Below are 22909 nucleotides of genomic sequence, written 5' to 3'. Positions count from 1 at the left end.
TGTTCCCCGAGACCTCCCCAGTGTCTCCTCAGTGATCCCCCCTGCCCCAGCCTACCCCGGCCCCATGTCACCCCAAGGCCTCTCGCCACTTCCCCAAGGTGCACCCCGGTCCCGCTGATCTCTGGAAGCTTCCCGGCTTACCCCGGCACGGTGCTCCCTCAGCCCGGGCACTCCGGTCTCCCCTTCCCCGATCCTGATCCCGATCCCGGTGCCGGTCCCGGTCCCGCCGCCGCGTGCCTACACCACCTTCCCGGCGTGCCCCACGGGACTCGCCCCACTTCCGCTTCCGCTAGTGCTGGCCGCCATCTTGGGAGTGGCGACCCCCATTGCCGTGGCCAGGCTGGTTGCTGGAGGGGGAACAAGGGGGAAAGATAACGAATTCCCCTTATAAGAAGGCCTAAGTCTTGTATCTTCGGTTCTTGACAATAAGGATAAAACAACTCCGACCGTACCAAGATGGCGGCAAAACCAGACCAGAGGAGGTCAATTGCGCACGCGCTCTCCTCGTCTGGGGGGAGGGGAGGGGAGGGGGGGGTGGGGTGCGTGTGGCACGGCGGGAAGAGGAAGTGACGCCATCACGCCCAGGGCGCGAGAGGCGGGCAGCGGAAGGAGGGTGGCCGCCATCTTTAGTGCCGGCAGCAGCGGTGCCGGGGTCCTGATGCCGGCCGAGAAGATGGCGGTGGACGGGCCCGAGCAGGTGCGGCTGGGCTGGAGCGGGTCGGAACGGGGTGGGGCCGCCGGCCCGGGGGGTGTTCAGGTCTCACAGTGTTGCAGCAGGGCTCTGCTGGGCCCGGATCTGCCTGGGGCCTGGCGGGCGCCGTGACTCGGCGCGTCTCGACTCAGCCTCCCCAGAACGTCGAGGATAGACCAGGACCGGAGACAGCCTTAGGCGATGCGGGACGAGGCTTCAGGAGGGGATAGGGAGGGGTGGGGAAAGTGTGGGTGTGGATAGGGATGGTAGAACGGGAGCCTGGGGGCTTCTTTTGGGCACTGGTTCAAGGAGGCAGACGCTGAGTGGGAGGGAAAGTGGGGACCTGGGGCCTGACCCGCGGAGATCGGAGAGGGGAAACAGCAGTCAGAGAGTCAGGACGGAGACTAAATGGGGGTAGAGGTAATTTTTGACGCCCTGGGTGGAAGAGGCGGCCTGTAGAGCTAAGGCCGAGGTGCTGAGCTCTGCTCTCTCACAGATGGAGATGGACGATGGGAAGGGCGGCACCGGGCTCCGGCAGTATTACCTGTCCAAAATCGAGGAACTGCAGGTGAGCCAGGCCCGGCTGGGCAGGAGACACCCAGCTGGCCTGCCCCAGATCGGCAGGGCTGTGGTTCCAGGGGGAACTGTGTGGCTCTGCTCCTGTGCCTGTAGCTTGCCTCACAGTCTTCTGTGTGCTGTGGGTGCCCTGTTCTGGAGCCCAAGGTGGTGCGAACCAGCAGCACCCAACCTTTAGGGGTGTATGAGACGAGGCTCAACCCTATGGGCTGATAATGCTGCTGTGTATGAGGTGTTGCCCAGCCCTTGGCAGTGGGGTCTGGCTGGCAGTGTCCTGCTGGGGATCATGGAGTTGTAGAATGGTGAGGGGTGAAAGGGCCCTCTGGTGATCCAGTCCACCCCCCCTGCCAAAGCAAGGCACCCAGGGCAGGCCACACAGGAACACATCCAGGAGGGTTTTGAATGTCTCCAGAGAAGGAGACTCCACAACCTCTCTGGGCAGCCTGCTCCAGGCCTCCAGCACCCTCACACCAAAGAAGTTTCTTCTCATGTTGAGGTGGAACCTCCTGGGTTCCAGTTTGTGCCCCATAGCTCCTTGTCCTGTCGTTGGCCACCACTGACAAGAGTTCATCCCCTTCTTGCCCCCCACTCTTCAGATATTTATAGACATTAATAAGGGTCTCTCTCAAGACTGAACATCCCCAGGTCTCTCAGTCTTTCTTCACAAAAGAGATTTTCCCATCTTTTCATCATCCTTGCAGCCTCTTTTGGCTCAGATCCTGGACTGGGGAGCCCCAAACTGGACACAATACTCACAAGGGTGGAGCAGAGGGGGAGGAGAACCTCCTTGGACCTGCTGGCCACACTTGCTGCCCCCAGGACACCAAGAGCACATTGCTGCCCCGTGGATAACTTCTTGTCCCCTAGGACTGCAAGGTCGTTACGGAGCTGAAAGATGTCCCTGTCCCAAGACAAAGGCCATTGTGCTGGTGCCCAGGCAGGGTTGGTGTGGGTGCTGTGTGGGTGCTGTGTGAGGCCTCAGCACAACTTTCCTCCCAACAGCTCATTGTGAACGAGAAGAGCCAGAACCTGCGGCGCCTGCAAGCGCAGAGGAATGAGCTGAACGCGAAGGGTACGGCCTGGCTGCCCTCCTCCTCCTCCTCCTCCTCCTCCTCCTCCTCCTCACCCAGGGCTCTGGGGCTGCTCCTGCCTGCTGGGCTGCAGGCTCCTGGCCCAGCTGGCAGTCACAGGGGCGAGTGCAGCCCCTCTGTGGTGGGCAGGGGGTCAGCCTGTGGCTGCTGCTGACGTCTCCCTCTCTGCAGTGCGTCTGCTGCGGGAGGAGCTGCAGCTGCTGCAGGAGCAGGGCTCCTACGTGGGGGAAGTGGTGAGAGCCATGGACAAGAAGAAGGTGCTGGTCAAGGTAAGAAGCTCCCCAGGGTGACCAGGGCTGGGGTGAGCAGGATGGGGTCCAAAAGCAGTGTGAGCAGCGGCACAGGGAGGGGATTCTGCCCTTCTGCTTTGCTCTGCTGAGACCTTACCTGCTGCACTGCATCCAGTTTTGAGGGCCCCAGCACAAGAAGGACTTGGAGCTGCTGGAGAGGGTCCAGAAGAGGCCATGAAAGTGATCAGGGGCTGAAGAACCTCTCTTGTGCAGACAGACTGAGAGAGTTAGGGCTGTTGAGAAGGCTCCAGGCAGACCTCAGAGCAGCCTTCCAGTACCTGAAAGGGCTCCAGGAGAGCTGGGGAGGGACTTTTGCCAAGGGCTGGGAGTGCCAGGATGAGGACAATGGCTTTGAGCTGGGAGAGGGGAGATGGAGATTGGAGAGGAGGAAGAAATTGTTTAGAGTGAGGGTGGGGAGACACTGGCACAGGTTTCCCAGGGAGGTTGTGGATGGCAGGGGTTGGAACTGGATGATCTTTAAGCTCCCTTCCAACTCAAGCCACTCTGTGATGTGAGCACCAGCTCTGGAGGGTTGTAACCACTCAAAAAAGTGAGATTTGAGCTCTTTCTCCAGAGGACCACCTTGTGGTGTCTCTCCTGGGCCCAACCTTCCCCAGGCTGGTGGGAGGCAGCTGGCTGAGGGCTTTCTGGGGGGGGGGGGAGGGGGAGGGGCACAGGGTGTTTGTCGGGAGCTGAGCTCTCTGGCTCCTTCCAGCTGCTGTGGGTATCTGAGGGGAGGAATAACTCTGATGGTGGCAACTGCTGCCTTCCAGGTGCACCCAGAGGGCAAGTTCGTGGTGGACGTGGACAAGAACATCGACATCAACGATGTGAGTGGGAGGGGAGGTGTCTGCTGCTCCTTCTGGCCAGCCTGGCTCTGCCTGTCCCCATCCCTGTCCCGGGGGTGCTGAGTGCCCTCTGCCTGTGCCGCAGGTGACCCCCAACTGCCGCGTGGCCCTGCGCAACGACAGCTACACCCTGCACAAGATCCTGCCCAACAAAGTGGACCCTCTGGTGTCCCTCATGATGGTGGAGAAAGTTCCAGATTCCACCTACGAGATGATTGGGGGCTTGGACAAGCAGATCAAGGAGATCAAGGAAGTGATCGAGCTGCCGGTCAAGCACCCTGAGCTCTTTGAGGCGCTGGGGATCGCCCAGCCCAAGGCAAGTGCTGCTGGTGGGTGGGGGTCGGTTCTGTGTCACTGCAGGGTGCTGAGGTGTCCCCAATGCCATTGCAGGGTGTGCTGCTCTATGGACCCCCTGGCACAGGCAAGACCTTGCTGGCCAGGGCCGTGGCTCACCACACTGACTGCACCTTCATCCGCGTCTCGGGCTCCGAGCTGGTGCAGAAGTTCATCGGGGAAGGTAAAAAGGCACTGGGGAGGGAGGAAGGAGGGGGGAGGTGGCTGCTGGTGCTGCTGCCCCATAGAGAGCTCTGGAGGTGCTGGGTGGCCTCAGGCCTGGCCTCTCCCTGCTGCCAGGGCGGGTGGTGGCGCTGGGGCCGTGCTGGGGGCCGGGGCTGAGGCCTGTGCCCCGGCAGGTGCCCGCATGGTGCGGGAGCTGTTCGTGATGGCTCGGGAGCATGCCCCCTCCATCATCTTCATGGATGAGATCGACTCCATCGGCTCCTCCCGCCTGGAGGGAGGCTCGGGGGGGGACAGCGAGGTGCAGCGCACCATGCTGGAGCTCCTCAACCAGCTCGATGGCTTCGAGGCCACCAAGAACATCAAGGTGAGAGGGAGCCAGCTCTGGGTGGGGGTGGGGCTCGAGTTCGGGGTGTGGGAGGGGAGAGGGCAGTGTCCTGCCAGCCCAGGTTGCCCTGAGTGGTGCCACTTTGGGCTCAAGGTTGGGGGTGTGGGAGGGGAGAGGGCAGCGTCCTGCCAGCCCAGGTTACCCTGAGTGGTGCCACTTTGGGCTCAAGGTTGGGGGTGTGGGAGGGGAGAGGGCAGCGTCCTGCCAGCCCAGGTTGTCCTGGGTGGTGCCACTTTGGGCTCAAGGCTGGGGGTGTGGGAGGGGAGAGGGCAGCGTCCTGCCAGCCCAGGTTGCCCAGAGTGGTGCCACTTTGTCCCTCTGCAGGTGATCATGGCCACCAACCGCATCGACATCCTGGACTCGGCCCTGCTGCGCCCCGGCCGCATCGACAGGAAGATTGAGTTCCCCCCTCCCAACGAGGAGGTCAGTGCAGGGCCCCAGCTCTCCCTCCCCTCCTGTCCTGATCCTCTCCTCAGTGCCAGGACCTTGTCCCCAGCCCTCTCTGGGAGCTGTTCCAAGCCTCCCTCTGCTGCTCTCCTCCAGGCTCGCCTGGACATCCTCAAGATCCACTCCCGGAAGATGAACCTGACCAGGGGCATCAACCTGAGGAAGATTGCAGAGCTGATGCCAGGGGCGTCGGGTGCTGAAGTGAAGGTAGGCTGGGGACACTGTGGTGGCAGCAGGGCTGGCAGGGGGAAGCAGTAGGTGACATCCCTGTCCCTGCCAGGGGGTGTGCACAGAGGCTGGCATGTACGCGCTGAGGGAGAGGAGGGTGCACGTCACGCAGGAGGACTTCGAGATGGCTGTGGCCAAGGTGAGTGCCTGGGGGCTTCACCCAACACCTCCTTGCTGTGGGGGCACAAAGTGGGCTGGGCAGCTTCTGCCAGGACCTGGCAGGTTCAAAGCTTGAAGTGGGGATCAGCCCCTGGGGACAAGAAACGTTCCCTAAATGGTTGAGTTGTCAACCTTGCAGGTGTTTAAAGGTGGTTTGGATGTGGTGCTTGGGGATATGGTTTAGGGGTGACCCTTGCAGAGCAGGGTTCTGGGTTGGACTTGGTTTAGGGGTGACCCTTGTAGAGTAGGGTTCTGGGTTGGACTTGGTTTAGGGGTGACCCTTGTAGAGTAGGGTTCTGGGTTGGACTTGGTTTAGGGGTGACCCTTGCAGAGCAGGGTTCTGGGTTGGATTTGGTTTAGGGGTGACCCTTGCAGAGCAGGGTTCTGGGTTGGATTTGGTGATCCTGAGGGTCTCTTCCAACCTGAACGTTTCTGTGATTCCCTTGTGGGGATTTCCTTTTCACAGACTCAGAGAATGGTTTGGGTTGGAAGGGAGCTTGAAGATCATCCAGTTCCAACCTCCTGCCAGGGGCAGGGACACCTCCTACCAGTCCAGGTTGCCCAAGGCCTCATCCAGCCTGGCCTTGAGCACCTCCAGGGAGGCTGAAGTCATTGCAGGAGCCACATGAAGTGAATTGTCCCCACATGAGTGCCAGGGAGGAGGCTGATAAGGGGGTGGAGATGTTTCCTGGGGTGGTGGTACATGGCCAGGGCCTGTCTGGAGATGAAAGCTGCAGTTCCTTTCCCCATGGAGGGCTGCAGCTTGGCAGTAGGGGGTGGGGTTAGGGGGAGCTGCATGCTGTGGGACCCCAGTGTCTGTTTCTGCCTGCCCAGGTGATGCAGAAGGACAGTGAGAAGAACATGTCCATCAAGAAGCTGTGGAAGTAGTGGTGAGACAGGGGCTGCTCCTCAGGCTGTGGTGTGTCCAATAAAGTGCTGCTCTGGCCACCCTTGGGTGCTGACTTGGGGGTATAGAGGGGTGGTGGGTGGGTAGAAAGGGTGGGCTGAAAGACTCCAGCACACACACACACACACAGACACAGCTGCTGCTAACTGGTTTTATTAGAAAATATCCAAAATAAGACCCCCCCAAAAAAAAAAATCAAACCCAAAATAAGAAATGGTTACACAAGAGGCAGAGCAGACACCCCTGAGCCAGACCCCCCACCCCGGGAATATGTAAACACCCCCACCCCACCCATCCCCATGTCCCCTCTGCCTGTGCCCACCCCCGAGCTGGGAGGAGCCTGAGGGCAAGAGAGGGTGGGCAGCAGGGTTAAGGCACTTCAGTGGGGCTGGCCCCCCTCCTCCCCACCCCCCAGCTATCTCCAGTTCTCCTGGGGCCCACTGCCTGACAGAGCCCTGCTGCCCCTGCTGTGCCCACAGGCTCTGGGGGGGGGGGGCTAGAGCTACCCCCTTTTTATCTCCCCCCCTACCCCTGAGACCTCAAGATAAAGTCACTAATTACAGCAAAGAGCAGGAAAGAGGGGGAGGAGGGAATAATTAACTGATTGTCAAAAATTAACCCTAAAAAAAAACCCCTTTGGTTAGGGACAAAAAGAAAAAAACAAAGCAACAAAACCCAAAGCTCAGTTTGGGCCAAGCCAGCCCTTGGAGGACACCACGAAACCACTGCATAGATTGAGGCAACTCAATATATTAATCAGGTACAAACCTCCTGTACAAAAGGCTTTTTTTTTTTTTTTTTTCCTTTTTATGCTGTTTTTAAGTGTGTTTTTTTGGTTGCGTTTTTTTTTTTTTTTTTTCCTTTCCTCTTTTTCTACAAAAACTTGGTCACAAAAAAATAGTGCAAAATACCACTGGGCACCAGCACGGGGCTGAGGGGCTGGCGTTTGGAATGACAAAAAAACTTTGGTTGAGAAGAGAGAGAGAAAAAAAAGAAAAAGGGGGCAGGGGCAGGGCTGGGCCTGCCTTGGTGGGGCTCAGGGAAGGGTCTGGCAGCAGTTCCTGGGCAGCTTTTCCCCCTGCAGCAGCTCCAGGAGGAGGGGGGTTTGTGGGGTGTGGGGTTTGGAGGGGGCAGGTTGAGGTCTGGGTAGATTTTGGCCAGATTTGGGGAGCGAACAGGAGTGGGGGGAGGTGCTGAGCGTTCAGTGCTGTGAGGGGCAGGCTGCAGAAGCAGGGGGTTGGGGTTAATGCAGCAGAGGGGGTTGGGGGTGCAACCTGGGGGGGCCCCCTGCTGTTGCTCTGCCTGTGGCTGGAGCTTTCCCGGCCGAGGGCAGCCCAGGGTGGGGGGCGGCAGGGGGCTACAAGTGGCTCTGAATCCCTCCAGGCACGTAGGGCTTTGTGCAAGTGCTGTGTTTGATTCCAGTCAGAGGTGCCCCGGGGCTTGGGCCGTGGGGACAGGGGAGGGGAGAGGAGAGGAAGCTGCCGCGCCCCCGCCCGCCCCTTAGGTGAGGCGGATCCCCAGCACTTGTTCCAGTTCCTGCCGGCGCTGCTGGACCTGCGGGAGAGGAGGGAGCTCAGTGCGGGGAGAGGAGAAGAGAGGAGGGCGAGGCGGGGACGGAGAGGAGGGCGAGGCGGGGACGGAGAGGAGAGCCGTTGGGGGAGGGAAGTGAGAGGAGAGCACACAGGAAAGGAGAGGGGCTGCCCCAGGGACCCCCTACTGCCATCCCCCCCTAGGCTGGCACAGAGCTCACCTTGGCAAAGATGTGTCTGCCCACAGCCTCCTGTGCCCAGGGCTGCTGGTAGAACTCTGCTCGCCGCTCCTCCTCGGGGTTCCCGATCACATCTGTAATGATCTGAGCAGGACACACACAGGGGTGAGCAGGAGGCTGGGACCTGCCCCCCCTGCCCAGCCCTTCTCTTTGGCTACCCCCTGGCTGGTACCTTGAGGTCCCTCCTCTGGGATTTGATCCACTCCTGGATGAAGTCCTGGGGGTTGTTGCTGAAGCTCAGCATGAAGTCACGCTGCGTCTTCAGCTGGTTGATGGACTCGATGGTCTCGTGGATCTGTGGAGGTGACAGAGGCCGAGGAGGAGGTTCACAGATGGCATGGGGCTGGAAGGGACCCTCCAAGGGCATCTTGTCCACCCCCCCTTGCAGGCAGCAGGGACACCTCCAACCAGAGCAGCCTGCCCAGGGTCACACCAAGTCTGATCTAGAATGTCTCCAGGGATGGGGCCTCAACCACCCCCCTGAGCAACCTGTTCCAGCATCTCCCCACCCTCACTGTGAACAGGACAAGGGGGGACAGGCAGCTGTGTTCCCCTGACCTGGAACATGGATGGCACCAAGGTGCCCCCAGCCTTGAGGTGCCACCCTCCTGGCCCCCCCCCCCCCCCACACACACCTTGGCATCCAGGGAGGCGATCTCCTGCTGGTTGGTGGTGGAAGCCAGGAAGTTGCTCATCTGAGCTTTCAGAGGATCATCGACCTCCACGTCGATGTCGTAGCAGGCTGTCTTCTTCTGGTCATTGGGGTCCACGCTGTGAGGCAACGAGGTCTGAGGTAGCCTCAGCTCCCCCCCAGGAGTGACATGAGCACCCTGCTGACTGCCCCAGGGAGCCCCCAGAGGAGTTTGGCCAATTCTTCACAGAATCACAGCATGGTGGAGTTGGAAAGGACCTCCAGAGATCATGGAGTCCAACCAACCCCCTGCCAGAGCAGGGACACCTAGAGCATGCTGCATCCAGAAGAGATTTCAAAGTCTCCAAAGCAGAAGATTCCACAACCTCTCTGGGCAGCCTGCTACAGGCCTCCAGCACCCTCACACCAAAGAAGTTTCTCCTCTTGTTCAGGGAGAATCTCCTGGGTTCCAGTTTGTGCCCACTGCCCCTTGGCCTGTCCCTGGGCACCACTGAGCAGAGCCTGGCCCCAGCCTCTTGCCCCCCAGCCTTTGAGCATTGCTCAGCTGCCCTCTGGGGCTGCTCTTCTGCAGGCTCTCAGCCCCAGGGCTCTCAGCCTTTGCTCCTCACAGAGCTGCTCCAGGCCCCTCAGCAGCTTTGTAGCCTCCACTGGACTCTCTCTGTAGTTCTCTGTTTCTCTTGAACTGGGGAGCTCAGAACTGGACCCAGGACTCCAGCTGTGGCCTCAGCAGGGCAGAGCAGAGGGATAGGAGAACCTCCCTCGCCCTGCTGGCCACACTTCCCCTCCCAGGTGACTTCTGCTTGCTGCTGCCTTGGGCTGGACACCTGCAGGTCCTGCCCTCCTTGGGGGGGGACCCAGCCCCTGCACCCCAGCTGCATCCCCAGTAGTGCCCAGCAGCCCTACCTGATGGTGTGGTTGATGATGATGGGGTCTGGGTGCTGCAGGAGCCCTGCCAGCTTCATGGGGATCTCAGAGAAGCGCATCCGGACACAGTTAAAGATCTGGAGGGGCAGAGCAGAGCCTCAGCTGGCCAGGGAGGGGCAGAGCAGGGCCTCAGCTGGCCAGGGAGGGGCAGAGCAGGGCCTCAGCTGGCCAGGGAGGGGCAGAGCAGAGCCTCAGCTGGCCAGGGAGGGACCAGAGCAGGGCCTCAGCTGGCCAGGGAGGGACCGGAGCAGAGCCTCAGCTGGCCAGGGAGGGGCAGAGCAGAGCCTCAGCTGGCCAGGGAGGGACCAGAGCAGGGCCTCAGCTGGCCAGGGAGGGGCAGAGCAGGGCCTCAGCTGGCCAGGGAGGGGCAGAGCAGAGCCTCAGCTGGCCAGGGAGGGACCAGAGCAGGGCCTCAGCTGGCCAGGGAGGGACCGGAGCAGAGCCTCAGCTGGCCAGGGAGGGGCAGAGCAGAGCCTCAGCTGGCCAGGGAGGGACCAGAGCAGAGCCTCAGCTGGCCAGGGAGGGACCAGAGCAGAGCCTCAGCTGGCCAGGGAGGGACCAGAGCAGGGCCTCAGCTGGCCAGGGAGGGACCAGAGCAGGGCCTCAGCTGGCCAGGGAGGGACCAGAGCAGGGCCTCAGCTGGCCAGGGAGGGACCAGAGCAGAGCCTCAGCTGGCCAGGGAGGGACCAGAGCAGAGCCTCAGCTGGCCAGGGAGGGGCAGAGCAGAGCCTCAGCTGGCCAGGGAGGGACCAGAGCAGAGCCTCAGCTGGCCAGGGAGGGACCAGAGCAGAGCCTCAGCTGGCCAGGGAGGGACCAGAGCAGGGCCTCAGCTGGCCAGGGAGGGACCAGAGCAGGGCCTCAGCTGGCCAGGGAGGGACCAGAGCAGGGCCTCAGCTGGCCAGGGAGGGACCAGAGCAGAGCCTCAGCTGGCCAGGGAGGGACCAGAGCAGGGCCTCAGCTGGCCAGGGAGGGACCAGAGCAGAGCCTCAGCTGGCCAGGGAGGGACCAGAGCAGAGCCTCAGCTGGCCAGGGAGGGACCAGAGCAGGGCCTCAGCTGGCCAGGGAGGGACCAGAGCAGAGCCTCAGCTGGCCAGGGAGGGACCAGAGCAGAGCCTCAGCTGGCCAGGGAGTGACCAGAGCAGAGCCTCAGCTGGCCAGGGAGGGACCAGAGCAGGGCCTCAGCTGGCCAGGGAGGGACCAGAGCAGAGCCTCAGCTGGCCAGGGAGGGGCAGAGCAGAGCCTCAGCTGGCCAGGGAGGGACCAGAGCAGAGCCTCAGCTGGCCAGGGAGGGACCAGAGCAGAGCCTCAGCTGGCCAGGGAGGGACCAGAGCAGGGCCTCAGCTGGCCAGGGAGGGACCAGAGCAGGGCCTCAGCTGGCCAGGGAGGGACCAGAGCAGAGCCTCAGCTGGCCAGGGAGGGACCAGAGCAGGGCCTCAGCTGGCCAGGGAGGGACCAGAGCAGAGCCTCAGCTGGCCAGGGAGGGGCAGAGCAGAGCCTCAGCTGGCCAGGGAGGGACCAGAGCAGGGCCTCAGCTGGCCAGGGAGGGACCGGAGCAGAGCCTCAGCTGGCCAGGGAGGGACCGGAGCAGGGCCTCAGCTGGCCAGGGAGGGACCAGAGCAGAGCCTCAGCTGGCCAGGGAGGGACCAGAGCAGGGCCTCAGCTGGCCAGGGAGGGGCAGAGCAGAGCCTCAGCTGGCCAGGGAGGGGCAGAGCAGGGCCTCAGCTGGCCAGGGAGGGACCAGAGCAGAGCCTCAGCTGGCCAGGGAGGGACCAGAGCAGGGCCTCAGCTGGCCAGGGAGGGACCAGAGCAGAGCCTCAGCTGGCCAGGGAGGGACCAGAGCAGAGCCTCAGCTGGCCAGGGAGGGACCAGAGCAGGGCCTCAGCTGGCCAGGGAGGGGCAGAGCAGAGCCTCAGCTGGCCAGGGAGGGGCAGAGCAGAGCCTCAGCTGGCCAGGGAGGGACCAGAGCAGAGCCTCAGCTGGCCAGGGAGGGGCAGAGCAGAGCCTCAGCTGGCCAGGGAGGGACCAGAGCAGGGCCTCAGCTGGCCAGGGAGGGACCAGAGCAGAGCCTCAGCTGGCCAGGGAGGGGCAGAGCAGAGCCTCAGCTGGCCAGGGAGGGACCAGAGCAGAGCCTCAGCTGGCCAGGGAGGGCAGAGCAGAGCCTCAGCTGGCCAGGGAGGGACCAGAGCAGAGCCTCAGCTGGCCAGGGAGGGACCAGAGCAGAGCCTCAGCTGGCCAGGGAGGGACCAGAGCAGAGCCTCAGCTGGCCAGGGAGGGACCAGAGCAGAGCCTCAGCTGGCCAGGGAGGGACCAGAGCAGGGCCTCAGCTGGCCAGGGAGGGACCAGAGCAGAGCCTCAGCTGGCCAGGGAGGGTCCTCCTCCCACCCAGCTCAGAAAGGGCCAGATGGAAGGACAGGGAATGCCCCAGCCCCATTTTGTGCATGGCAAACCAGAGCCTGGGCAAGGGGCATCAGGTGAGGCTGGGCAGGCTCTCCTGGCCTGGCTGGGTGGGCAGGGTGCAGGCTGGTGCCCAGCAGGGCCCCTGCAGCCGTGGCAGGGCTGACCTGCCGGAAGTAGCGGTTGCAGTTGATGTACTCCTTCTCGTGGCTGTCCTGCAGCTTGTTGTGCTTGATGTAGAGCCAGAGAGCCTGCATGATGCTGGCACGGGTCTGGGTGTGCACCCCCAGCAGGCGAGCCAGGCGGGGGTCCAGCTTGTACTGCGGGGGCTGGGGGGAACACAGGACATGAGCACAGTGCCCCACACGGCCCTGGTGTCACCACAGGCTCTGGGCTCCGTGCCTGCAGCTCCCTGTGCCCCCTGCCCCTGTGCCCCACTGCTCACAGCTCCCTGTGCCTCCCACCTGCAGTTCCCTGTGCCCCACATGGCCCTGGTGTCACCACAGGCTCTGGGCTCCATGCCCGCAGCTCCCTGTGCCCTCTGCCCCTGTGCCCCACTGCCTGCAGCTCCCTGTGCCTGCTGCTCCCTGTGCCCCCTGCCCCTGTGCTCCAGTGCCCGCTGCTCCCTGTGCCCCCTACCACCAAGTTCCCTGTGCCCCATATGGCCCTGGTGTCACCACAGGCTCTGGGCTCTGTGTCCACAGCTCCCTGTGCCCACTGCCCCTGTGCCCCGCTGCCTGCAGCTCCATGCTCCATTCTTTGCAGCTCCCTGTGCCCCAGTGCCCACAGCTCCCTGTGCCCCACTGCCCGCAGTTCCCTGTGCCCCCTGCCCCTGTGCCCCACTGCCCGCTGCTCCCTGTGCTCTATTCCTTGCAGCTTCCTGTGCTCCACTGCCTGCAGTTCCCTTTGCCCACAGCTCCCTGTGCTCTATTCCTTGCAGCTTCCTGTGCTCCACTGCCTGCAGCTCCCTGTGCCCACAGCTCCCTGTGCCCCCAACAAGCTCATCCCAGGCCCTGCCCTGGCTCCAGACGCGTGGGCCCCACCTGGGGGCGGTGCTGGAGGGCAGGGCAGGGCAGGGCAGCACCCACCTGGTGGTCCAGCATGAGCAGCAGGGTGCACTTCACGTTGACGTCGCCAGGACGCTTCACTTGGAAGCCATCAGTCTCCTGGGTCGTGGGCAGCCGGTGCCACTGAGAGACAGCAGGGGGGCACCACTCAGGCCCAGCACCCTGGGGAGCCAATGCCAGCAGGCTGGCTGCAAGCCAGGCCCTGTGCAGGGCTCCAGCAGAGGCAGACAGTTTGGATCCCCACCCCTGGCAGTCTGGACCCCTGGAGGCTGCGGATGAGAGCCCACCCAGAGCAAGCAGATCACAGGACCACAGGATGGTTGGGGTTGGAAGGGACCTCTGGAGATTGAGTCACAGAATTAACCAGGTTGGAAAAGACCTTCAAGGTCATCAAGTCCAACCTATCACCCAGCACCATCTAAACAACTAACCCATGGCACTGAGTGCCTCAGCCAGGCTGATTTTAAACATCTCCAGGGATGGTGACTCCACCACCTCCCCAGGCAGCACATTCCAAAGGCCAATCTCTCTTTCTGGGAAGAATTTCTTCCTAACACCCAGCCCAAACCTCCCCCTGCACAGCTTGAGACTGTGTCCTCTCCTTCTGTCACTGCTTGCCTGGGAGAAGAGCCCAACCCCCACCTGGCTACAACCTCCCTTCAGGTAGTTGTAGAGAGCAATGAGGTCTGCCCTGAGCCTCCTCTTCTCCAGGCTGAACACCCCCAGCTCCCTCAGCCTCTCCTCACAGGGCTGTGCTCCAGACCCCTCCCCAGCCTTGTTGCCCTTTCTCTGAACACCTTCCAGCATCTCAACATCTTTCCTAAAATGAGTCCAACCCCCCCTGCCAGAGCAGGGCCATAGAATCCTGTGCAGGTCACAACAGGAATGCATCCAGATGGGTCTTGAAAGCAGGAGACTCCAGAACCCCTCTGGGCAGCCTGTTCCAGTGCTCTGTGACCCTCACAGTGAAGAAGTTTCTCTTCACAATGAGGTGGAACCTCCTGTGATGTAGTTTCCATCCCCCTTGTCCTATCCCAGGGAGCAACTCCCAGGCAAGCAGTGACAGAAGGAGAGGACACAGTCTCAAGCTGCACCAGGGGAGATTTGGGCTGGATGTGAGGAAGAAATTCTTCCCAGAAAGAGAGATTGGCCTTTGGAATGTGCTGCCTGGGGAGGTGGTGGAGTCACCATCCTGGAAGTGTTTAAAATGAGACTGGCTGAGGCACTCAGTGCCAAGGTTTAGTTGATTAGATGGTGCTGGGTGATAGGTTGGACTTGATGCCCTTGAAGGTCTTTTCCAAGCTGGTTAATTCTGTGATTCTGTGAGCAGAGCCTGTCCCTTCCCTCCTGACCCCCAGCCCTCAGGTGTAACAGAGCAGGAAGGCACAAGGACAGACACAGATCAGTGAGACAGTGAGTGGGACTGGCAGGAGATGGGAAGTTAAACCTCTGCCAGATTTCCACATGGCTGAGATCCTGCTTTTCTAGGCTGCTTGGATCACAAGGGGCTCAAAGCAGAAATAAGGATTTTTTTTTTTTTTTAATCCCACTTCCCTGCCTGGGTTTTTAAAGGCATCAGAGGTATCCAGGCTGCACTACACATTTCCAAAGGCTGAAACAACCAAACAGTTGACCAAAATGTAGACCTTGATATGCTCCTGCCCAGAGGTGATGGGATCTGGATGAGCTGAGGGAGCTACAGCCCTGAGCACTTGATGTCAAGGGCTCAGCCAGCTCCTGGAGTCATAGATTCATGGAATTGTTTTGGTTGGAAAAGAGCTCCAAGATGATCCAGTCCAAGCCTTAACCCAGCACTGCCAGGGCACCACTAACCCATGGCCCTCAGCACCACATGTAAAGCATGGGGACTCCAGCACTGCCCTGGGCAGCCTGGGCCAGGCCTTGACAACCCTCAAGGGGAAGAAATTGTTCCTCATGGCCAACCTAAACCTCCCCTGGGGCAACTTGAGGCCATTTCCTCTTGCCCTGTTGCTTGTTCCTTGGGAGCAGAGCCCAACCCCCACCTGGCTCCAGCCTCCTCTCAGGGAGCTGTAGAGAGCAATGAGGTCTCCCTCAGCCTCCTCTCCTCCAGGCTGAGCACCCCCAGCTCCCTCAGCTGCTCCTCCCCAGCCCTGTTCTCCAGACCCTTCCATAGCTTTGTTGCCCTTCTCTGGACCTCCTCCAGCCTCTCAATGTCCTCCTTGGAGTGAGTGGCTGAAAACTGAGCCTAGAATGTGAGGTGTGGCCTCACCAGCACTCACTGCACACCTGCAGGTGGGAGTGGCTATGAGCCAAGTGGGTACCAGTTGCTGCCCAGAGCTGTCACAAGGGCCACCAGCCAGTGCCAGGGAAGAAAACACAGCTGTGAACATGAGCATGGCAAGCAGGGCACTGTGGTCCCCTGAGATGGGGTTGGAGCCATCTCCCCAGCACCCAAAGCCCCTGCTCAGCCTCCTTTTGCAGCAGGACTGGGCTGGGGAGCAGAGCACCCCCAGGGTACACAGCAGGACCATCTCCCCATCCTCCCCCGGGGCTGGCAGCTCTGCCCACCCTGCCTGGGGCACGAAGCCACCCAGCAGCATGGCCAGGAGCCCCCCAGCTCACCTCCACCAGATGGTTGTCTGGCCCATACAGCTCTTTGTCCAGCTCAATCACAAGGCTCTTGAAGAAGGAGGAGAACTTCCTCTTCTGCTTGCTGGGCTGCAGAACAGAGCAGGAGAGGCTCGGCCTGACGCCCCCAGCCATGGAGACCCCCAGCCCAAACAGCAGCTCCAGCCAGCAGAAGGCTGCATGCAGCCTGGCCAAGCTCCCAGCAGACAGCAGCAGTGCTGGAGCCCCTCCCCACCCCCAGCCTTACGTCCTCCAGCAGCTTGCCCTCCACACGCAGCTCCCAGGAGGCCACACGCTCCCCACCCTCCCCTTCTTCCTTGGCTGGGGTGAAGGTGTTGGAGATGTAGATCCTCAGCTTCCTCTTTTGCTGTGGGACAGGAGAACAGGGAGAGGGGGGGGATGCTGGGAGTCAGGAGGACACTGCCCAGGAGTTTCTCACAGCCTCACAGTACATCAGAGGTGGGAAGGGACCTCCAGAGATCATCAGGTCCAACCCCCCTGCCAGAGCAGCATCACCCAGGGGAGTCTGCACAGGAATGCATCCAGGTGGGGTTGGAAAGGCTCCAGAGAAGGAGACTCCACAACCCCCCTGGGCAGCCTGCTCCAGGGCTCTGTCACCCTCACTGTAGAGAAGTTTCTCCTCATGTTGAGCTGAAATCTTCTCTGTTCAAGTTTGAACTCATTGCTCCTTGGCTTATCACTGAGAACCACCCAACAGAGCCTGGCCCCCTCCCCTTGCCCCCCACCCCTCAGCTATTGACAGACATTGATCAGATCCCTCTCAGCCTTCTCCTCTCCAGACTAAACACCCCCAGGGCTCTCAGTCTCTCTTCCCAGGGGAGATGCTCAAGTCCCCAGATCATCCTTGTGGCTCTCCCTTGGACTCTCTCCAGCAGAAGGTGACTGCCTGGGGGTCAGAGGGCGACTGCCAGCACCCACCCTGTGCCCCCTCCCCAGCCAGCCCCTCCTGCCCGCACCGTCAGCGGCTTCTTGATGGCCTCCTGGATCTCCATCCTCTTGCGGGCGATGGTCTGGTCCAGCTTGCGCTCGAAGGCCAGCAGGTCCATGTAGGCCTGGGACTCGGGCACCAGCTCCCGGATCTGCCAGCCAGGAACGACCCACAGGATGCTTTGGCTTGGAAGGGCTCAGAGCTCAGCCAGTGCCAACCCCCTGCCATGGGCAGGGACACCTCCCCCCAGCCCAGCTTGCTCAAGGCCTCATCCAGCCTGGCCTTGAGCACCTCCAGGGAGGGGACAGCCACAACCTCCCTGGGCAACCTGTGCCAGTCTCTCCCCAGCCTCACTCTAAAGAATTTCTTCCTTGTCTCCAGTCTCAATCTCCCCTCTCCCAGCTCAAAGCCATCATCCCTCATCCTGGCACTCCCAGCCCTTGTCCAAAGTCCCTCCCCAGCTCTCCTGGAGCCTCCTTCAGGTACTGGAAGGTTGCTCTGAGCTCTCCCTGGAGCCTTCTCTTCTCCAGGCTGAACAGCCCCAACTCTCTCAGCCTGTCCCCACAGGGGAGGTTCTCCAGCCCTCTGATCCTCTTTGGGGTCTCCTCTGGACCCTCTCCAGCTGCTCCAGGTGCTTCTTGGGCTGGAGGCTCCAGAGCTGGATGCAGTGCTGCAGGTGGGGTCTCAGCAGAGCAGAGGGACAGAATCCCCTCCCCATCAGGACCCTGCATGCTAGGATGGGACTGAATCCCCCTCACCAGTCCCTGCAGCATTCCTGGTGCAGGGCTGACACACCAAGGAGTCCCCAGGGGCTGGGACCAGCACAGCAGTACCAGTTCCTCATTTTAAACACAGACCACAGCCCTGCAAAGCTGTCTCCAAACCACATCCTCAGTTTGGAGCTCTCACTGTCCCCTGCAGCCTGCCAGGGGTCACAGGACTGATCACTCCACTCTGGGCTCTCAAAAGGGACCCTCAGGAGAGGCTTGGGGTCCTCCTAGGGTCTCAACCACAAGCATCTGCTGCTCCTTGCTTGCCCCAGGTCCCACCAGTGCAAACTGTGCCCAGCTCAAGCCTCTCCCACCACCCAGAGGAAGAGACAGAAAAGGTTTTTAGGTCAGTTTGGGATGGAGCAGAAACACCCAGGGGGCAGAATGCAGCTCACTGCCATCCTCCTCAGCACCCTGGCTGCCCTGGGAAGGCAGCACAGATCCATCACCCTTCCTCCAGCAGCTCAGCTCCTTCCCCATGCACTGAGCTGGCAACTCACCCTCTGGGGCAGGACCTTGTCAGCCATCTTCCTCCTCTTCACCCTGCAGAAAGCAGAGAGGCAAACCCAAAGTGAAGATAACAGAATCATGGAATGCTCTGGCTTGGAAGGGAACCCCAAAGCTCATCCAGTCCAGCCCCCTGCAGGGACAGCCCCAACCACAGCAGGTTGCTCCCAGCCCCAAACAACCTCCCCTGCAGTGGTGCCAGCCATGGGGCAGCTCCCAGCTCTCTGCCCAGCCTGGGCCAGGCTCTCCCCACCCTCAGTGTCAAACATTTCTCCCTTCTCTCCATTCTCAATCTCCCTCTTGCACTTCCCAACCATCCCTCCTTGTCCTGTCACATCAGGCCCTGCTCAGAACTCTGTCCCCAGCTCTCTGCTGGGCCCTTGAAGCACTGAGAGGCCACCAGAAGGTCTCCCTGGAGCCTTCTCCTCTCCAGGCTGCCCAAGCCCAACTCTCTCAGCCTGGCCTCCCAGCAGAGGGCTTCCAGCCCTGCCAGCATTGCTGTGGCCTCCTCTGGCCCTGCTGCACCAGGTCCCTGTCTGTGCTGTGCTGAGGACTCCAGAGCTGCCCCAGCACTGCAGGGGGGTCTCAGCAGAGCAGAGGGCACCCTGCAGCTCTCACAGGGCACCCTGCAGCTCTCACAGGGCACCCTGATGCCTGCTCAGTGGGAAGCTGCTTTGTGTCCCATGCTTGGGCAGCAGCAGGTCTCAGGGGACAACACTGAGCTCTGTGTTCCAGAGCCTTGTGGCTCTTTTGACCTCATCCAGGTCACAAATGGGGACAGAGTGACAGTGGCAGTGCCAGCTGTGTGCCATGGAGATGGCTTAGGGCAAGCCTGGTGTCCCCTTTGGGTCTCCTCTGTGTGACAGAGACTTTGGACTTGCAGGAGGAGAAGGAAGCTGCAAGAGCACCTTAAGAGCTTTGGGCTCCGTGCTGGAAAAACCAAGGAGTATCCCTCTGGAAAAGCCCAGATGACTCCAGAGGGGAAGGTGTTGGCCATCCAGAGCCTGTCACCAGGGGAGGAAATGCTGGGAGGGTCTGTTTGCTGCTGCTTGCTAAAGGTGCTGCAGGACAGGAGCAAGGAGGAGGTGGCACCAGGCCAAGCTGTGGCTGCAGGGCTGCTCCTTCTGCAGGACATTGCTCCTGTGTCCTCTCTGGAAGTGGCCACCCCCAGGAGCTCACTTCAGCTTAAACCAAACCAACCTTGTCCCACTGGGGCTGAAACCTTGCAGAGAGGCCTCTAGAGCCATGGCACAGCTGCAGCCTTGCTCAGAGCCATTTCAGCTCTCTCAGTGCCTGCAGGTGAGAGGGCTCTGGGCTGCCTCCCTCTCCTGCATGCTCCTCCAGCCCCCATCACCCACCCTGATGGCCAGCTCAGTTCATGCTGACTGCCTGGATCCATGGGGAAAGGCTCCTCCTGTCCTGCTGTGCAGAGAGGAATGGGGCAGAGTCCAGCAGGCACAGGGCAGTCCCTGTGCCTTGGCAGCACTGAAGCAGCAGGGCAAATGTGGCTGTGAGTGCTGCCAGCACCAGCTGTCCAGGGTACAGTGGCTGCCCCATGGCTGGTCCAGCAGCAGGGCAGGGTGGGAGGGCAGCCCTAGCTAAGAGGAGGGGCAGAACACTCAGAATCACAGAGTTGTTTTGGTTGGAACAGACCTTTAAGGTCACTGAGTCCAACTCTTGACCCAGCACTGCCAGGGCACCACTGAACCCATGGCCCTCAGCACCACAGCTCCATGGCTCTGAAACCCCTCCAGGGATGGAGGCTCCACCACTGCCCTGGGCAGCCTGGGCCAGGCCTGGACAACCCTCAAGGGGAAGAAATTGTTCCTCATGTATCCAACCTAAACCTCCCCTAGGGCAACTTGAGGCTGTTTCCTCTCTTCCAGTTGCTTGTTCCTTGGGAGCAGAGCCCAACCCCCACCTGGCTCCAGCCTCCTCTCAGGGAGCTGCAGAGAGCAATGAGGTCTCCCTCAGCCTCCTCTTCTCCAGGCTCAACACCCCCAGCTCCCTCAGCTGCTCCTGCCCAGCCCTGTTCTCCAGACCCTTCCCCAGCTCCCTCAGCTGCTCCTCCCCAGCCCTGCTCTCCAGACCCTTCCCCAGCTTTGTTGCCCTTCTCTGGATCTCCTCCAGCCTCTCAATGTCCTTGAAGTGGGGGACCCCAACCTGAACCCAAAGACCTTACACTGAGGGTGCTCTCAGCCCCCTCATCAGGATGAAGCCATTAAGGGGAACATCTCTGGGGTCCCCTTGCCACACTAAACACTTCCTGCCCTGCTGGGCCCTTGCTGATCCCTTGAGCCACAGCAGGCAGCAGCAGGGCAGCTCTGCCAGCAGAGCCTGGGCTGGAGCTGCAGCCTGAGCTGGCTGCTGACGTCCTGGCTGGGGTGAGCTGCCCCTGGTCCTTAATCCCCAGCTCTCTCTGGAGCACCAAGGGATGAGCAAGCACTCTGCAGGGGCTGGGATGGCCTCTGGAGCTACCCTGGAGCCAACCCACCTGTCAGCCACCAGCCAAGCCACAGCCAGGGCAGGGAATGGGACCTGAGTGTCCATCAGGATCAAGGGACCCTGCCCTGGGCAGCCCCATCCAGTAATCAAGGAGCCCTCACAGCAAACAGGGAAGGGATTAGCAGTGCTGTGAACAAGCAGGGAGCTGCTGGCAGACCCTTGATGACAGCAGCCCCAACAAACAGTCTGAGCAAGACCACAGCTCTGGGGCTCAACTCCACAATCTGCCACCTCTGTCCCAGCCATGTCTGTGCCTGCCAGAGCCAGCACAGAGCCCTGGGAGAAGGGGAAAGACCCCCAAGATACCCTGGGGAGCAGTCAGAATGTGGCCAGCAGGTCAAGGGAGATTCTCCTCCCCCTCTGCCCTAGCTGAGGCCACACCTGGAGTCCTGGGTCCAGTTCAAGAGGAAGAACTGCTGGAGAGAGTCCAGGGGAGGCTACAAAGCTGCTGAGGGGCCTGGAGCAGCTCTGTGAGGAGCAAAGGCTGAGAGCCCTGGGGCTGAGAGCCTGCAGAAGAGCAGCCCCAGAGGGGAGCTGAGCAATGCTCAGCAAGAGCTAAAGGCTGGGGGGCAAGAGGCTGGGGCCAGACTCTGCTCAGTGCTGCCCAGGGACAGGGCAAGGGGCAAGAGGCACAAACTGGACCCCAGGAGGTTCCATCTAAACAGGAGGAGAAACTTCTTTGGTGTGAGGGTGCTGGAGGCCTGGAGCAGGCTGCCCAGAGAGGTTGTGGAGTCTCCTTGTGTGGAGAGCTTCCAACCCCCTCTGGCCACTGTGCTCCTGGGCAAGCTGCTGTGGGTGCCCTGCTTGAGCAGGGGGTTGGACTGGATGGCTCCAGAGGTCCCTTCCAGCCCACACCACACTGGGGCCTCACACTGGGGCAAGCCCCAACACCTGCAGTGAGGCTTAGCAGCTGCTGGCTGCACAGAAGCTGAGCCCAGTGCTGCCTGCCTCCATCCCTGCCCTCCTCATCATCACAAGCTCTGGCAGGTTTCCCACTGCCAGCGGTGCCAGTCTGCAGACAAACCACGCTGGCTCCAGCCCTGCTGCTGGCAGCTGGCCCCTCTGCAGCAGGGCAGGGAGTGGGGAGCTGTGCTGAAGTGCAGATGGCACCCAGTGGGGCAAACAGTGGCCTCCAGCCCGGCTGGCAGCAGCAGGGTGCTGGCTCCTTACCCTCTCCTCTGGGCAGCCATGGGTGGCTGTGCCTGGGGGGTCAGCAGGCGCTTCCTGAAGGGGTCCATCATGGCCTGTGGCAGCCCAGGTCTCATGGGGGAGGCTGCTCCATAGGGAGGTGCTCCTGGTGGTCCCACCTGCATCCCAGCCATGGGCATCCGGCCGCCGGGCGACATCCCAGGGCGCTGGTGAGGAAGAGGAGAGGAGAGAGTTCAGCACTGCCCTGCAGATGCCATCCGACCTCCTGCCTCTTCCCAGAGGAGATTTCCAAGGCTGGACCCTGCTCTGAGGTGTGGGCAAGGCACAGGGCAGGCAGCAGGGAAGGACAGGGAGAGCAGCAAGGGCTGGGGCGAGCAGCAGGCACCGACCACGCTCCTGCCAGGCAGCAGGGAGCTGAGCCACACATGGCCCTGAGCCAGCAGCATGCAGCAGCAGACATGGGAGCTGGAGCATCACGAGGTGCTGTCAGGAAGGTCACTGCCTGCAGGACACCAGGGGCTGTGCTGTGAGCTCCTCTCTGGCAGAGCAGAGCTGGCACAGGCCATGCCCGGGAGGGGATCGGAGCTGTCACGAGGCTCTGGCAGCAGGAAGGGAGCTGAGCTCCTGGGCACACAGGGTGGGAGCAGCTCACCCCTGCCAGCCCCCAGCTGCCATCCTCCCCCCTCCAGGGACCCATCTGTGAGCCACACAACCCGAGAGCCAACCACTCTGGCAAGGGGTCTTGCCCCAGGGCAGCCCTCACAGCCCCTCCACACCCCCTGCAGCAGAGCAGCTTGGCAAGACAGCACCCACGCTGCTGGTCACGGGAGACCACCCTGGCTACACCCCCCACACCCTCCTGGGGCCCTCAGCAACCACCCCCAGCACCCCCCAGCACCCCACAACCCACAGCACCTCACAACCCCCAGCAACCCCCAGCACTCCCCAACCCCCAGCACCCCACAACACCCCCAGCCCACCCCTGCCTGCTCCAGCCTGCTTCACTGGAGTCCTGAGCCAGCAGCCTCCCAGGATCCTTCCAAACAGCTCCTTGCTGCCAAGCTGTGAGGCTGGGAGAGCCACTAAGCCAGCAGAGCAACATTTCTCCTCTGCCTCAGGCTCCCCAACGTGCCAGAACATCCCCCACAGCTCCCCTCCCACTGCCCTGCCAGGGCATGAGGCTGTGCTTGGAACAGAGGAGAGCTAAGGAAGGCTGCTTGGGGTACCAGCCAGGCCACACCATGAGCTCACCTGCACAGGGGCATTAGGTGCAGCACAGTGATAGGACCATGGAGTTGTTTGGGCTGGAAAAGCCCTCTCAGATCACCCAGTCCAACCAGCAACCCAGCACCACCACGGCCACTAAACCCAGTCCCACACATTTCTTGCACACCTCCAGGGATGGGCACTCCACCACCTCCCTGGGCAGCCTGTGCCAATCCCTGACCACTCCTGCAGCAAAGGAATTGTTCC

The 22909-nt window shown here is 61.5% G+C and overlaps 2 protein-coding genes across 2 annotated transcripts; one reads left to right on the top strand and one right to left on the bottom strand.

Moving 5' to 3' along the window:
- Positions 1 to 623: 623 nt before the first annotated feature.
- On the top strand, positions 624 to 6172 carry PSMC5 (proteasome 26S subunit, ATPase 5). The gene is made up of 12 exons (XM_054396568.1): positions 624 to 697; positions 1188 to 1259; positions 2270 to 2339; positions 2530 to 2627; positions 3422 to 3478; positions 3582 to 3812; positions 3887 to 4013; positions 4189 to 4379; positions 4725 to 4823; positions 4944 to 5054; positions 5128 to 5214; positions 6069 to 6172. The coding sequence occupies exons 1-12, from the start codon at positions 659 to 661 to the stop codon at positions 6120 to 6122; spliced, it is 1236 nt and encodes a 411-aa protein (XP_054252543.1). The 5' UTR covers positions 624 to 658; the 3' UTR covers positions 6123 to 6172.
- Positions 6173 to 7474: 1302 nt separating this feature from the next.
- On the bottom strand, positions 7475 to 21642 carry SMARCD2 (SWI/SNF related, matrix associated, actin dependent regulator of chromatin, subfamily d, member 2). The gene is made up of 12 exons (XM_054396558.1): positions 21458 to 21642; positions 17776 to 17818; positions 16534 to 16656; positions 15804 to 15923; positions 15551 to 15646; positions 12968 to 13069; positions 12047 to 12208; positions 9465 to 9562; positions 8545 to 8680; positions 8082 to 8204; positions 7892 to 7993; positions 7475 to 7695 (listed from the first exon to the last, which is right to left on the bottom strand). The coding sequence occupies exons 1-12, from the start codon at positions 21631 to 21633 to the stop codon at positions 7642 to 7644; spliced, it is 1335 nt and encodes a 444-aa protein (XP_054252533.1). The 5' UTR covers positions 21634 to 21642; the 3' UTR covers positions 7475 to 7641.
- Positions 21643 to 22909: the final 1267 nt, after the last annotated feature.

Source organism: Indicator indicator, chromosome 37 (genome assembly GCF_027791375.1).
Source record: "Indicator indicator isolate 239-I01 chromosome 37, UM_Iind_1.1, whole genome shotgun sequence".
Lineage (NCBI taxonomy): Eukaryota > Metazoa > Chordata > Aves > Piciformes > Indicatoridae > Indicator > Indicator indicator.
This window is presented reverse-complemented; position numbering and strand designations above follow the sequence as displayed.

What these genes read in the sequence shown, in the direction of transcription:
- PSMC5 (XM_054396568.1), top strand. Translation starts at nt 659, where the DNA reads ATGCCGGCCGAGAAGATGGCGGTGGACGGGCCCGAGCAG. An exon ending in CGGTGGACGGGCCCGAGCAG is followed by an intron (nt 698 to 1,187) that starts GTGCGGCTGGGC and finishes GCTCTCTCACAG; the next exon opens with ATGGAGATGGACGATGGGAA. An exon ending in CGTCGGGTGCTGAAGTGAAG is followed by an intron (nt 5,055 to 5,127) that starts GTAGGCTGGGGA and finishes TGTCCCTGCCAG; the next exon opens with GGGGTGTGCACAGAGGCTGG.
- SMARCD2 (XM_054396558.1), bottom strand. Translation starts at nt 21,633, where the DNA reads ATGTCGCCCGGCGGCCGGATGCCCATGGCTGGGATGCAGGTGGGACCA. An exon ending in AGGGCAAGCTGCTGGAGGAC is followed by an intron (nt 15,647 to 15,803) that starts GTAAGGCTGGGG and finishes TCTGTTCTGCAG; the next exon opens with CCCAGCAAGCAGAAGAGGAA. An exon ending in CAGACAACCATCTGGTGGAG is followed by an intron (nt 13,070 to 15,550) that starts GTGAGCTGGGGG and finishes GCTGTCTCTCAG; the next exon opens with TGGCACCGGCTGCCCACGAC.